Genomic DNA, 16,167 nt, shown 5'->3' with positions numbered 1-16,167 from the left:
TCATCATCTTGTGTGTATCACAAGTATAAGCGCAGTGGCCTATTGACATTCTCTCTTTCATGCACACATGCACACACACACACACACACACACACACACACACACGCACACTATGACCACGGCCTGCCCGTCTAATCTGTCTGTGAGGTCTCATTGTTGTGGGGGTTTGAGACGTTGTGTTGCCTTGTCATGTGTACCGCCGGAACATTCTAGCTTCTCACTCAACCAGAAAAGACGTTGCGTTAAAGCCCCCCCCCCCCCCCCCCCCCCTTCCACCCCGCGCCATAGCTTGGCTAGTGTGAACACTCCGAAACAGTCTGTGTGTATTTTCTTTCACGCCTTGCTAGCACAACCGACCGACTCCCCCCGCGATATTAAAGCATGCAGCTGCCGGCTCCTGTGAAGTGGCTCATCGGCGTATCACTTTCAGCGACGGGCTTAGTAATGGTCATGCCCCGGCCTCTCCCTGTGTGTCATCTGCCCGATACGCGGGATTTATCATCTGGCCGCCCGCGGGGCCAAGAATGCTGCCCTCAGCACTTATTGTCTGTTGGGAAGGCCAGGTTCTATTGAGCAACACTTTGCACGACTCTCTTGTCAAGCTGAACTCATGTTGCCCTGTCAAAGCGTGGATCGATTGAGTGAGAGTTTGGAAGGGTTTTTCTTTGTTTTTTTTGTTTTGTTTATTTTGTTTGTTTTTTTGGTGGTACATTGTGGAGAGGTGACTCCCACCAGAGTGAGGTTCACCTTTCACCTTACAGGAAAATCTGCACTTGCTCTCTGTTCTCCTCTGTCCGCTAACAGGACGGTTGGGGTCTTTTTTTGGCCTGACTCGAAGCCTGTTGCTATGGGAAGACCCGATGGGGAGGGGGAGAGAGAGAGAGAGAGAGAGAGAGAGGAGGTGGGGATAGAGGGGAGGGTCCTATCTTTACAAAGCTACACAGCTGAAATGCCCCTCGGAACACCCTCGCAGCTGCGGCTTTCCGTCAAGCGGCTTTACTGTAAACCAGGGCGAGGGAGGGGGATCGGGGGGGGTGGTGGGTGGTTTTTTTTGGGGGGGGGGGGGGGGGGGGGGTGCGAGGCTGGGTGGGTCACAGTGACATGAGTGACATCACCTCGGTTACTGTAGGAAGGGGTTGGGGGGGCTGCGGCAGGAGAAGAGGTGAGGGGGGGAGTGGGGTGAGTTGGCCTCCAGCTCAGGTTCATGCAACCCCCCCCTCCTCCTCGCCAACCTCCACTATCCCCAAGCCCTCCCTTTCCTTGTGTGTGCGTGTGTGTGCGTGTGTGTGCGCATTTGTGTGCACGTGTGTGTATGTATGTGCGTGCGCATGTGTGCGTGTGTGTGTGTGTGCCTGCGGCCTGTGTGTGCGCTCGGGTACCTTGGCAGAGGCAGTGCAGTGCGTGCGGAATTCCTGCGCCGTTGGTCGGAGAGCCGCTGGAATGTGGTCTGACTGCAGGTCTGTGTGAGACAGTGGTTCCACAGACACTCAGACGGACAGACAGAGAGAGTCTTTCTTCCGGGCCCCGACCAGATCCAGTCCTTGGCCGACTGACTTGAGTCCTTCCAGAATGCCGGGGCATCCAGCGCTGAATGCTGCCGAGTGTCTTCTGACCGAAGGATGCCACCTCGGCAGCCTTGTGCCACGTGCGGCGTGTCACGCACTCGGCTGGCAACTGCTAACAAGATGGTGGCTGTGAGATGCACTGTAGACTAGAGTATAGCAGGGCGGTCTAATGCAGGGCTGTGAGATGCACTGTAGACTAGAGTATAGCAGGGCTGTCTAATGCAGGGCTGTGAGATGCACTGTTGACTAGAGTATAGCAGGGCTGTCTAATGCAGGGCTGTGAGATGCACTGTTGACTAGAGTATAGCAGGGCTGTCTAATGCAGGGCTGTGAGATGCACTGTTGACTAGAGTATAGCAGGGCTGTCTAACGCAGGGCTGTGAGATGCACTGTCGACTAGAGTATAGCAGGGCTGTGAGATGCACTGTTGACTAGAGTATAGCAGGGCTGTCTAATGCAGGGCTGTGAGATGCACTGTAGACTAGAGTATAGCAGGGCTGTCTAATGCAGGGCTTCTCAACGGGGACCCCCGGAAATGCTTTTGGCCCTATTTAATTTAATTATTTTAATTTTATATATTACAATTTTTTAATTTTTTTATTTATGCCTTTGATTATATTAAAAAGCCTTTTAAAATATGAAATAGTGGACTTTTTTTTATATATATTTCTGGGGCTTTTTTTGCCTTTATTGATAGATCACAGTAGGTAGACAGGAAAGGGGGGGGGGGGGGGGGGGGGGATGGGGGGGGCGTGACACACTGACTGTCATGATGCTGGATTACCAGCCAAGGTGCCTGGACTGCTAAACCGGCCCAGGCCAAAATAGTGGACTTTTTAAGTCCTTTTCCTGCTGCCCCTCCCTCCCTCCCTCCCTCCCTCCCTCCCTCCGTTCCCTATAGATCTCTTCCTGTTCTGAACGGTGACCTAACTCCTTCTCTCCTTCACCTCCTCCTTCCGCTCCCCCGCAGCTCCTTCTCACCTCCTCGCTCCCCGTCCTTTGATCTGCTCTTGTGCAGTTCATCAGGGCAGTGATAAGCCAATGAGCAGTGGCCCTGCAGTGATAAGCCAATGGGCAGTGGCCCTGCAGCGAGCACTTCATCCTATTAATCTGTGTGGACTGGACAGTGTCGCGGCGATGCACGTCAAGCTGGGTCCTTTGGCAGCCAATCGGCGCTCTTTGATCGGATTGGCCAGCAACCAATCGGGGGGCTTGTTTTCCCCCCGGGAAAACACTTTGTTGCTGCTGAGATCACAGGAGCTTGTGGCCATGGTTCTCACAGTGCGGCACAGGGACCCCTCTGGGTGCTTTGAGAGGGTTCCAAATGAACCCTTACACTCTGAGAGTGTAACGGTCTGAGAGTGTACAAATGGAGAGTGGAGAGAACAAATGGAGAATGTACAAATGGAACCAAAATGATTGCCAAAAGCACTTTATTGCACTTTATCAAGGGAATGTGTGCAATATCTCTGTTTTGTGTATGTTGGGTGTTTCATGCCTGTTTTTCCTTTTCGTATGTGAACGTGTCTGTTATTTGTATGCAGCTGTGACTCTGTCTCCAAGACAAATTTCTCCCAAGGGAGACAAATAAAGACAACCTTGAACCTTGAACCTTGAACCATCACAGGCCCATTTGGTTCCATTTGTACAACCTTCAGAGTTATGGGGGTAGAGGTATAATATGTTACCCTTTCAGTTTTTTGTTAAAAAAAGAGTCAAGATGTCTTCGCTTAGGCCTGATAGCTGTTGTTTTGGTACAGCTGGTCTTGTTATGGTACAAGCACCGCCACCGTTTATACAAGCGTCTCCGACTCCTCTTGCATCATACATGACTGATTGATCCAAAGAAAAATAAAACAAGTTCAATGAGAACCAATGGTATGTGGCAAGACAATAGGGAAGCCCGCCCAATATAACAGCCAAAATGAGACCAGTGCTCGCAAAACCCAGCTTGCACTTTGCCGGCCCCTCGAGATCCTACCAAGAATGAATGAATGAATTGAACAAGGTCTATTAAAAAAAAAAAAAAAAAAACATGGCGTCAAAAACTGGCCGCGGGGCAGCGGCGCACATGTCCCCATCAAGCGGCCGCCCTTCCACATCAAAGACGAAAGTGCAGGCGGGCGATTGGAAATCACGTGTCCTGCGGGACGGGGATGATCTGATTTGGAAATAATTCCTCTTTTGTCCGGGACGGCCCAGCTTCAAACGTGGGCGGAGAATCTGCTCCCAAAGATCACACTGGAAAGTGTGGAGAAGGAACGGGGCCGGCTCTGCGTAAAGCAGCCCCTCTCCCCGACATGCACATCAAAAGGCGAGGTGTCAGAAGCAGCTTCCCTCAGACGGTCAGTAGGGGCTCTAATGAGATGTGGAATTAAGTGGGATCGGACCAAATAAAGACCCTCAGCAACACACACATCAAAGAGTGGGTAGAGTCAATTGAAACTCGCCGTTTTTTTGCACAAATGTCACCGGCCGTGTGATAATCACAGCTTTTTTTTTGTTATAAACGGCCCCATTGTGTATGTGTGTTGACTTCAAACGTGCTGTGAGCGATCTCTTCCTCCTTCTAGCGCTCTCTCTCTCAATCTCGTGCGCAGCTGGGCTCTTATAAGTGTGGGATGGAAAAGGGGGATGTGGTGAGAATGAGAGATAGAGAAAGAAAGAAAGAGAGAAAGAAAGAAAGAGAACTTGGCTGGTTACAGAGAAAGAGAAGAACAGAGAGAGAGAGAGAGAGAGGCCAACATCTCCCACCAGTTTGAGACTGATCTGTTTTTCCCAGCGAAGGTCACCAGCTGTTGACCCCACCTCACCCGCACCAGAGCCTCTGTGTGTGTGTGTGTGTGTGTGTGTGTGTGTGTGTGTGTGTGTGTGTGTGTGTGTGTGTGTGTGTGTGTGTGTGTGTGTGTGTGTGTGTGTGTGTGTGTGTGTGTGTGTGTGTGTGTGTGCTGTGAGTCCGCGACTCATCTTTAACTATTTCCGCCACTGTTTATTCAGGTGGGCCGCTGTGATGTGACCCCTCCTCCTCCCAGACTAAGTAAATGGTTGACTGTGTGTGTGTGTGTGTGCGTGCGCGCATGTGTGTGTGTGTGCGTATGTGCGTGCATGTGTGTGTTACGGCTGGAAAGGAGAGATGGACTGACCTTGTTTTGATGAAGATTGACTGGCGGAACACCTGCCCATATGCACACACAGACACACACACACACACACACACACACACACACACACACACACACACACACACACACACACACACACACACACACACACACACACACACACACACACACACACACACACACACACCAGATACAGCAAGAAAGAGAATTCTTGGAAGTTTGGCAATCAGTGAGCCGAGCTGAAGATTTAACGTTCTTTGTTGCATAGTTTGTGGCTCAACGTTAAACTGTTGGATCCACATCAGTTCAGCTGTGTATGTTGATTTAAAGCAGAAAGCCCAGGACTTGTGTCCAAGTGTCCAAGTGTCCAAGTGTCTAAGCTCCGTCTCCTAGCTACGGCTACAGGGAACGTGAACGTGAACGTGACACACTGCGACACCCTCCCGGGCCCCGGCCCTACGGCTTGAGAACCAGTGGGAGACTAGTAGTATAGTCTATCGTGGTGCGTGCACGTGGGGCAGGCGTGTGCACGAGAGGTCAGTAACTTTAGCCGGGGTGTCAGGACAGCTCTCTGCCAGTGCCCTGGCATGTGTCATACATGTCCGCCAAGCGGCAGGGCTTTCATGTGCACTCAGATGACACTGGCCCCGTGCACGCACCCACCCACACACACACACACACACACACACACACACACACACACACACACACACACACACACACACACACACACACACACACAGTCACACACACACACACACGACAGAACCATGATATGACCATAGTGTCTGCTACTGTCTCAGTCCTGTCAGTGTGTTTGTAAGTAAGGTTTGCGTTCGACTACATTTTCTTATTTACCACTTCCCAAAAAATAGTTAAAATAGCCGCTCTGTAAGCTTACTGTGAGTTTCTCACTATTTACCTTGAATAATCGTTCATTAGTCGTAACCGAGGCAAAACTTTGAAGTAATCGTTATATTGATTTAACATCATATCGCCCCAGGCCTAATTTGAGGCCACTTTTACCATGTGTTAGGCTTCTGTGTGCGAGCGTGCGTGAGTGCGTGTGTGCGTGCGTGTGTGTAGGGGTGGGGCCTGGTGGGGGTCCGGGTTACATATTTCTCTCTACGTGTGTGTGTGTATGTGCGGACATGCGTGTGTGTCAGCCATTCTCTTGCTCCTCCAAGGTAAACAGAGCAAAGTCACTGAGATTCTCTCTCGCTCTCTCTCTGTTCTTGTCAGCTATGTGGAATGGGTCCTGACCGTCCATACCCAAAATAGCCCAGCACAGATGTTGAGGGGGGTGGGGGGGGGGGGGGGGGGGGGTACAGGGTTAGAGTATGACCCTCCATTCCACACACCCAGAGCAGGGCCAAAATAAAAAATAGGGTTGGGGGGGGGCGGTGTGGAGGCTTTCTTTATTCCTAAATAAATGATCCTCGTTCTTTTCTCAGGCCTGCCGTTTGCCCCCACAGCTAACGAGCCTTGGCAAAATGATGCCTTGAAATAACCTTCCCATGTTGCGGCCCGGCCGGCAGCTTCCTGTAATAACCTTCCCATGTTGCGGCCCGGCCGGCAGCTTCCTGTGTCTGAAGGGAACCGCTGTGTGCTTTAGTGCCCCTGCTCACTTTGGGCATTTCTGAAGCCGTCCCGTCGGGAGGACATATTCTGAGATGACGGGTGCTATTCTGGGCTCATCCTGTCTTTAAATGACAGCTGGCTATATTTCTGCATTTTCGCCAGAAAGCCAGTGTTGACCCTGGCAGAATACCCTGTTTAAGTTGCAGTTACGTCTATTACATAGTATATAATGCCCTAAGTACACATCAATATACATTTTTAATGAATGTAACTTATTATATAATAGTGTTATTTCGGCCGCTTTTCCCAGATTGCGTTTTTTGATCAAAACAAGCTATGCATGGCCCATGGCACGCGAAGCGACGTGCACGCTCGCCGTCGTGTCGGATACTAAGTAGAGTTCTCATCGGGCCTGAAAATTAAGGCCCGGCCCTACCCTACCCTAACTGGGTCGGCCCGAGGCCCGGCCCGACCCTAACAATTACCATAATGTCAGGCCCGAAAACCCGAAAAAGCCCGAGTGGAAAAAAAAGAGAAAAAAAGGAAAAAGAAAAATGCCACTATATGGCCGCGGCGCCGTGGATTATTGAGACGACCGTGTCAGAGAACGCACTAATAGTCTAGTCGCCGAAATAAAGGATTTATGTAACTCACGTTAATTGGCTGATAATGTTCCATTTTCAACATTCTAATGGTTTCCAGCAATTTCCAGGGGTGAGTAAACATCTTCTGAATCAAAGTAGCAGCGATCCTCTGAAGTGACACAGTTAATTATGTCCAATAGGCTACTGGCAATATTATGACAATTGTCAATTTGGCTATAATCTACTAGGTTACTGTATAGTTTACATTAATCATTGCCTCTCAAACCCACATACCACGCGTAATGTGCGTTGCCTAACCTAAAGAACAGACATACAAACCATCAACATGCCGCTCGATGGCGTGTCGAGTCTGTCGACAGCTTGCAGATCTTTTATTTTGGGCAGTGGGCACACAACGAGGCGCGCTGCGCTACGATGGGGAAATTAAATAGCTGTAGGCTACAGCGCGCTGCGATACGATTTGTAAACCAAATAGCTGTAGCCTACAGTGTGACTGTAACATTGCTTGGTCATCATGTAACTATATTACGTGCAGGCGCTTTCATAGTTATATGGAGCATTTACCGTTGATTAGGTAGCCTAATTTAGCTTATTCACCCAGCTGGGTTCAACGAGACAGCAGTGTCTCGTTAAGCCCCGACGTTTCCAAAACGAGCTATTGCGGATAAATCGATGGTCTTATAAAACATTTAAGCATATGGCAAGTTGACTTAAGTTATATAGTTGATGCTGAGCAGTAAGCAGCTCATTTGGTTGGCAAACCAGAGGCCAGCCAGCGGTAGCAAATTCAACAACCACCGTTCTATTCTGTCACTTTGGTGCGCTGCTGCCTGCTGCAGTGCTGATCATCGCCTCCTCCTCCTTCAGTCACATATAGTATAATAGCCTAAACTGTAAAAGTTAATCGCCAACATTCACCAGCTCAGCCCTCTTCATATTAAATAAATACATTACACAAACAACAGAATTGTTATTTTTGTTATAATAAAATTATTAAAAAAAAAAGAAATCACGGAAAATCACAGAGCCTGAGGCTCGGCCCGGCCCGACTAATTATCGTGCATTTTGGGCCCGGCCCTACCCGAAAATGTCGGGCCGGGTCGGGCCGGGCCGGATTCGGGCAGAGATTGAGAACTCTAATACTAAGTTGTAGGGAAGCGTTGAAAGCCGAACAAAGAATGCTCGGTCGGGTACCGACGGCTTCTGCCCTTCTGTAGCAGCGGGTTGGTGGAGAGGGGGGAGAGAGAGATGGTAAATGGAGAGCTTCCTGGTTGGCTCTTTAGCTTATTTGGCCAGTTTTAGCCTTTTCCCTCTCTGAGCAGACATTGGCCGTCACACATTTGAACTAGATACCATATTCACAACTCTCAATTCCTGTACTACGCAGTACTACGTCTAGCGCAAAAATGTTTCGTGTTTTTTTGTTTTTTATTTTGGTCTAAGCTGCACTGCAGGCTACTGCCACCTCCTGGTATGGAGAGACAGTTTGCAATAGTTTGGGCGGTGTGGCGACCAGAACTTTAGGACACCTGAAAATCCGACATCATCCAAAGTCGGGACCCCACAGTCTGTAGTAGTCTGAAGTAGTCTGTTTGGTGGAGAGCTACCGTAAAGCCATGGTGCTCTTGGGATACTTCTGATCCACAAGCTCAGAAAGCAGCGTGGCACGTTGTCGTGAGCTAATAGATCGGCAAAATTCTGTGCGACAAGTCACCGGTGCGCCACTACGTATAAATCAGGCATAACAGGTCCCAGTCCCGGAGAAGCCACCTCTCCCATCCATCACGGTGTTAAGTGCTCTACAACCAGAGATGGCTCAGTGACTCTTGGTGATCAATTAAGTGATGATTGGGTGACATTAATCTCTGTGGGAGAAAAAAATGCTACAGGTGTCCCTGGGATTGTTTGGAGAGGGACCAGCCTCCTCAAGTAGTTGTTTGCTGTGGGGGACTCTGGGCCACTTTGTTCTGTGTACTCTTCTCCTTCCCTCCTGAAAGGGGCTTACTAGGGAAGCTAAGGGAGGTTAGGTTGGGAGTATGGGAGTGGGTGCTGAAAGTGTGGGAACATTTCTTTTGGATGGGGGGGGGGGGGTCATCTTTTCCTGGTTCGGTTTGTTTGCGAGCGCAAGAGTTTGCCGAACACTGCTCCACTCGCTGCCCTTTGAACGTGTCATTTATTTATTTCCGTATTTATTTATCTTCCCCCGCAGACATCACAATAAGATCCGCAGCGTTGACGGCGTGCGGCTCGGAGCCATGGCGTCCCTGGAGACCCTGGATCTGAGCAACAATGACATCACAGAGCTACGAGGCCACGGCTTCCCAGCAGGCCTCCAAATCAAAGACCTGTAAGTAGAGCTGTCCCCCAGGGCTCTGTACTGGGGCCCCCCTTCCTTCTGTCCCTAGTCTACACCAAAAATACCAAAACGGTTCAAATAAACTAAATCATCTGCAAGCTCTACACGCTCTCACAGTTGCACTGTGAGCTTGTAATTCGCCTATTTTCACCAAATTAGGTTTTTATTACATAATATTTTATTACAGAATATGGACGCTAGGGCTCATGTGGTTAATTAATTAAGGGTTTCCCCCCACCTACCACTGCAGAGTCCATTCCACCCAGAGCTAGTTGTGTGTTTTTAAAGACATGCCGCTGTGGTCTTCTGTTCTGTTCCAGGTACCTGAGCAACAACAAGATCAGCACGCTGGAGCTGAGAGCTCTGGACCACCTGGGCTCCACCCTGCAGGTCCTCAGGCTGAGCCGGAACCGCGTCAGCCAGGTCCCTGTCAGGGCCTTCCAGCTGCCCAAGCTCATCCAGCTGTGAGTACAGCACTACAGAACGCACACCGCTTCAGGAACCACACAGAACGCACACCGCAGAGACTGACACACTGACACTACACACGTAACACAAAACGTCTCACACACACACACACACACACACACACACACACACACACACACACACACACACACACACACACACACACACACACACACACACACACACACACTATGCTGCTATCTATCGTCTCGGTCGGGTGGAAACCAACTTACTACTTACTTTTCAGGATTCAAATAATAAAATAAATAGCAAAAGTAGCAGATCGACAAGTTCAAAATGTGTCGCTTTGCTTCACGCCAGGTTTTAGCTTGCGGAAAAAGGTAAAAGATGTAAATAAGAGCGTTGTGCCCGACAGCGACGACTTGTTGGTTTAGTTTGTGTGCTCTTAACGCTGCACTGAGCCCCGGTCCGCCAGACAGCCAGCGGCCCACCTAGCTTGATTTACAGCCTTCTACCACAGTAGAGCTCCTGAGTGGGCTGGCACGTATCCCCCCCCCCCCCCGTCCCCCCACCTCGTCCCCCTGCAGCATACAGACTCTAGGCGGTACAGCTATCCACAGCTCAACACCTCCATTCTGAGGAAGGGAGGAGGGGGGGAAGGGACACATGTAACGGGAATCTCCTCCATTGTGGCTCCAGCGGTTTCCCCAGGTGCCCATTGTTGGGCAGGTGGCCCCGGTGACACTGTATCTGCACTCGCTGGTGGGCAGGTGGCCCCGGTGACACTGTATCTGCACTCGCTGGTGGCGAAAACACACCGGAGCACAAAAGAGCCTGTGTGGATGTTTACGCTCGCGGGGCTGGGGGCCCATCACGCCCCTCACACACACACACACACACGCCAGGTGTGCGGCTTCATCGTTACATGCAAAACCGGGCCCCGCCCTTTTGATAAGGCCGAGAAGAGAGCGACTGTGGTTTCTCTCTCTCTCACGCAATTTGTCGTCCCAGCCCCGCCCCCATGGAAAATACAGGGACCTAAACCGACGAAGACTGTTGCAACAAGTTGTGTTTTCCTTGGGTGATACTTATCTGAGTGGAGACAGATTCCAGGGAATCTGGCGCTCCTTGTTAGTTGGTTTTGCTCCTCCAGGTGACTTCTCTGGGATTTATGGAGCCTTGGGTCGGTGCAAAACGGGGGGATGGCCGGGTCAGAGCTTGACCCTTGTTTGTAAGCCTGCGGGTGTGCGCGCACACACACACACACACACACACACACACACACACACACACACACACACACACACACACACACACACACACACACACACACACACACACACACACACACACACACACACACACACACACACACACAAGGTCCCATACCACAGGTGGAACAGACACCACAGTGGAATGCCTGTTGAGCCAGTGGTTAGTTGTAACCAAAGCACATGAGCTATCCCGATGCCTAGCGTTTGACTTAGGGTGTGATGGATTCACGTGTGGCATCATGAGGGCATATAGCGTGACTATGCTATGCTATGCCCCCGAAATGTTGGCTCATCCCCGATATTAATAACCTTCGGAAATAATAAGTAAGAATCAGAATTCTTATTGTCACGTCTGGTGTGAAGAAGCGGGTGGAATTCCTTTCTATCGTGCGCAACTACCATTTTGTAGTTTCTGTGAGAGGAGAGAGGATAGAGTCAGGGCAGGAGAAATGAGAGAAAAAACAGAACAGGGAATAGAAATAGGTTAAAAAAAATATATATATTAGCGTTGGCTATGCATAAATAGCAGATATACAAGCTTTGTGCTATCCTGCGAGCTTGTACATCTGCTATTTTTGAACATTTTAGGGAAAAAAAGTGAATTGAAGTGACTGAACATGCTGTAGTGTGCATGCCATGTGGCGGTGTGACACGCATTCACATATGTGTAGAAGCACTGCCATTCTACTTCCTATCGCGGCTGTTTGTTTACATTGATGATGAAGTCGCACGTTTTGCCGTTTCCCTTCGTATTGCATGTTTACATGGAGACACGAGGCGGAGCAGTTTTCAAAGATTTACGCTCTGGAAGGGGGTTTCACTTTGTTGCCGCTTCACCGCCCGAAAATGTCGTTTCCGTCTACTCCAAACAGAAAGCACGGCTGATATTTCATTTTTACGTTTTCTCTACAGACTGCTGCGTTGAGTGCGTTCTAAACTTTTTCACGTCAAGGACCCCCAAATTGACACTTGTTAGCCTGCGGACTCACGTTTGAAAATATATGCCAGGGACCCCCCATAAGAGAAGATTTTTACAGCTCTAGTAGAGATTCTCAACCCGTTTAATTTCAAGAACCCCCTCCCAGTTTGACATGCATTAGGCTACGGACCCCTTTTTAATGGCATTTCAATCTCTGAGACCCTCGATTAAGTCGATTTATATTATAAAATCAATGATTAATTAATTTAACTCTCAGAGTTACAGACCCATAAGGGGTCCATTTGGTTCCAAACTATCACTTAGCTGGGGGACCCCCTGGAACTCCACTTTGGGAACCACTGGTCTGAACGGGGCCTCTGTGTCTGTGACTCACCTTCTCCGTCTCCTCCACCCTCAGGGAGCTGAACAGGAACCGCATCCGTCAGGTGGAGGGTCTGACCTTCCAGGGTCTGTCCAGCCTGGAGGTGCTCAAGCTGCAGAGGAACAACATCAGCAAGCTGACGGACGGAGCCTTCTGGGACCTGTCCAAGATGAAAGTCCTGTACGTGTCGTTCAACCACCGCATCTCAAACATTCAAGCTCATGTGCTAGCTTAGTAGATTGGCGGCTTGTAGATTGGCCATTTTTTTAATAGCTGAAGTGTAAAATAGGGTTAACGTGGTTAAACTATTTTGGTGGGGACCGCCGTGGAACCCCTCCAAGGAACCCTGGCGTTATCCGGACCTCCATTTTTGTGGTTTGTACGATACGTTGATGTGTCAGAGAACGGGGCCTCGATTCCTGTCAAATATTATCCTACCTGTCAATTCATTTTGCACCGGCACCCACATTCTCGGAACCACAGTGGTTCCGACTGTATCGGCTATTTTAATGTTTAATCTTTTTTTAATTTTTTTATTTTTGCCGTCCTCCTTTGATAATCGACAATTTGGACGATGTGATGGTCTCATTTAATATCTCATTTAATATAACTTTTCAGTTTCTTTTTAGAGGTATTAAAAAGGTCTTAAACGTCCTTAAATTGGACAAAAATAAATTGCAGATTAGACACACCAACGGACCGACATGCCTGTATACACTTATACTGTATGTTGGTATGTTTACTGTTAAAACAATGTTGCACATTAAGTTTGAGAACATCTGGTCTATATGACTGTATGTACTGTATATGTTTATATGACTGTATCTATATATCTATATGACTGTATCTATATATCTATATGACTGTATCTATATATCTATATGACTGTATGTCCTCCTGGTGTTCCTTACAGTCACCTGGACTACAACAGCCTGACGGAAGTGAACGGTGGCTCCCTGTACGGCCTGAGCTCGCTGCAGCAGCTCTTCCTCAACAACAACTCCATCGCCCGCATCAACCCGGACGGCTGGAAGTTCTGCCAGAAGCTACGAGAACTGTGAGCAGCAGCACCACGCCTCCATTAACTGCCTGAACAATGTAGCAATTACACCGACACGCACATATCTGTCAGCAGACCGTGGTTAAATATGCTAAACGTGAGATAATGGCCGCGGAAAGGAATTCAAGGCATGTGTAGTGTTTGTACAGTATATGATTTTTTTTAAAGTTATTTTAGCTATACCTGTGGTGCGGAATCAAAAATGTCAAGTGGTTCCCCTGGTTCATTTAAACCTAAAAGAGGGACCTGTGCATGCACACGATTTGCAGGATCAGATTAGCGCGTTGTTAAATTCTAGCATTTCTTCTTGTTTTCATTCATTCGCTCGTTCGCGCTCCCTCTAAAACCCCAGGGCTGTGTCCTGAGAACCGTACCCTTTCTCCCCCCCCCCCCCCCCCCCCCCCGCCCATATCATCCCTACTACCCTCACCGGGGCTGAGGAACGTTGTGCCGTAACACCCAATACGCCACGCCATTCTCTAGGATAAGCCTGTTTATCCCATAATTAGAGCCGGGCTTTGACAGTACTTAAGCCTTTCGACAAGCGTTTTTGTATTCAGGTCTGAGACGCGGGGGTTTGACAAACCAGCATCTAATCCCCTGCTGGTTTGTGTTGTGGTAATTACGCTGACGGATAACCCTCCTCGCTCTTTGTCTAACCAATGAGGAGCTATTATCCAGAAGCCTTTCAGAAGCCGTTGACGTGACTGTCACCGTAGCAGCAGCAGCAGCAGTAGCGGCGGCGGCGTGCTCAGGTGAGGCGGCGCTAACCGCAGTGCCCCCATCAGGGGTATCGGTTGCATCGTTTCAGTTCAGCCGTAAAGCGAGACAGAGATACTGTATGAGGGAGAGAGGGAGATGGAAAGCACACTGTAGTCCACTTGCATGAGCCAGACTTATAGCTCTTTTCCACGATAAGAAGTGAACCATGGCCTTCTGGATGTGTTTCCATTACACTCTGTTTCAGATATCGTTGTTGTCGGGCAGGAACCGCTTATCTCCATATTCAATATGGTTCTCAGTCAGAACATCATTTGGGGCCCTCGGGAGGTATTAGCACTACTACAAACCCATGACTTTGGGGAAACCAGAACTTACACGTTCAACTGTTGTCGAAAATAGAACATTGTGAGCTTGTAGATCAGCTGGATTTTTTTATGAGTTTTGTTTTATGGCGTGCAGAACTTACACAGTTTACTGCAATATTATCTCAATGCTGTTTCCTGTGAATGTTTTCCGTTTCGTGCATGACAGAATGGCTGACGGCTCCCCATGTCTGGCCGCGCATCATCACGGTTTGACGATTATATGATGTATTATTATCTCGGGGTCGTGATGACTCGCTCCTTTCCAGATAGCACAGAGGAACAGGGGAGGGATATGAGGAGAGAGGGCCCGTCTTTATGAGCAGCCAGTTATTGCATTCCAAATAGGCCAGGCTGAGCTTTGGCCATCAGGGAGAATCTCTCCACACATGACCGGTCAAGCGGACCCGATCCTCGGCCCCGGAGACAGGCCCGGCAGGGCCACTGAGAGGGCAATAAAAAACACACAACACCGCCTTTCCAATACCGCCGTCTACCCGATCTCGACTGTGGGATTCATTATCATCCGCAAATCGGAGCGCATTAAGGTGTTATTATATGTTCTAGCCGGTACAGGGCTGCGGCGTGTGTGTGTAATTGGAAGAGCGGCAGCGAGGTCCTCCGAGGCTTTACCACATGCTCAAGTGCCCTTATAAACTGAGGTTGTCAGCTATGTGACGCACGTTAGAGAATCGCTGTTTCGGGACGCTTCGCTTTGCGGAGCCTGCTAAGCACATTCTCTGTTAACGTCTTGTGGTGCAGGAGCAAGGAGGGGGGAAAAAAAGAAAAGTGCCATGGAAAAACACATCACCAAGTGGCAAATAGACATGGAACCAGCCATGAAATTCAGCATAATGATGTCTCACGTTACCTCCGGTGCCCTGCCAAACTGTCATCTCCGTCCAGACCTCACACAGTATATTTCTCTTCTCTCTCTCTCTCTCTGTCTCCTGCCTTAACAACTCTGTCTCTGCCCTCTTTTCTCTGTCATTCCCACTCTCTCTGTGTCTCTCTTTAACTCTCCCCGTACGCTCTTCTCTCTGTCTCTCTCTCCAGGAATCTGTCGTACAACAACTTGACTCGTCTAGACGAGGGCAGTCTAGCCATGCTGGGGGAGCTCCACGGCCTCCGTCTGGGACACAACTCCATCAGCCACGTCACCGAGGGGGCCTTCAGGGGCCTCAAGGCCCTGCGAGTCCTGTGAGTAAAAAAAAACCCACCACCACACACACACATGCATGCACACGCACACCCACACACACACACACACACGCAGAGCCACCTCCACCCAAATGCCCTACAAAAACCCACACAAATAACTGACAAATAAGCCCCGAAATGTCCCACATGGGAGCAGTGAAAGTGGAGACCTTTTAATATTGGTTTCACTGATGTGATATTTGATCCAGCTGGGCTTATGGATCCCCCTCTGGTCTGCTCTGATCTGAGAGATGTGGGGGTTGGCGAGGGGGAGGAGGGGGGGGGGGGGGGGGGGGGGGGCTGGTCTGTTCAGCCTCATTTGCATTCATGTTTATTCATGGCTGTGTGTTGTTGTTGATTTCGGGGTTTTTTTCCCCGACTGAGCTGTGGGCATGACTCACCATTGTTGCGGTTCCTGTGAGAACTTTTATGTCATCTTTCCTTTTTTTTTTTTTTTTCTCTTTTCTCTCTCTCCCTTTTGTTTTGTGTCGGGCTGTCGTCGGGTTCCCATGCAGGGGATTTGGATGCCCATGTGTTGAGTGAGCCGCTCACCTCCCCGGAGATCCCAAACCCCCTCCTTTTCCTTATT

The 16,167-nt window shown here is 49.4% G+C and overlaps 1 protein-coding gene across 1 annotated transcript in view; it reads left to right on the top strand.

The window, feature by feature from the left end:
- lrig1 (leucine-rich repeats and immunoglobulin-like domains 1) overlaps window positions 1-16,167 on the top strand; it is a 61,001-nt gene that overhangs the window by 23,623 nt on the left and 21,211 nt on the right. Inside the window, exons 4-8 of the mRNA XM_079510171.1 lie at window positions 9,083-9,220; window positions 9,550-9,693; window positions 12,270-12,413; window positions 13,147-13,290; window positions 15,435-15,578. Of these exons, the coding sequence (XP_079366297.1) occupies window positions 9,083-9,220; window positions 9,550-9,693; window positions 12,270-12,413; window positions 13,147-13,290; window positions 15,435-15,578 (714 nt within the window). The remainder of the gene's footprint in view (window positions 1-9,082; window positions 9,221-9,549; window positions 9,694-12,269; window positions 12,414-13,146; window positions 13,291-15,434; window positions 15,579-16,167) is intronic.

Source organism: Electrona antarctica, assembly GCF_951216825.1.
Source record: "Electrona antarctica genome assembly, chromosome: 9".
Classification (NCBI taxonomy): domain Eukaryota; kingdom Metazoa; phylum Chordata; class Actinopteri; order Myctophiformes; family Myctophidae; genus Electrona; species Electrona antarctica.
Note: the sequence above shows the minus strand (reverse complement) of the source record. Positions and strands in the feature narration are given on the sequence as shown.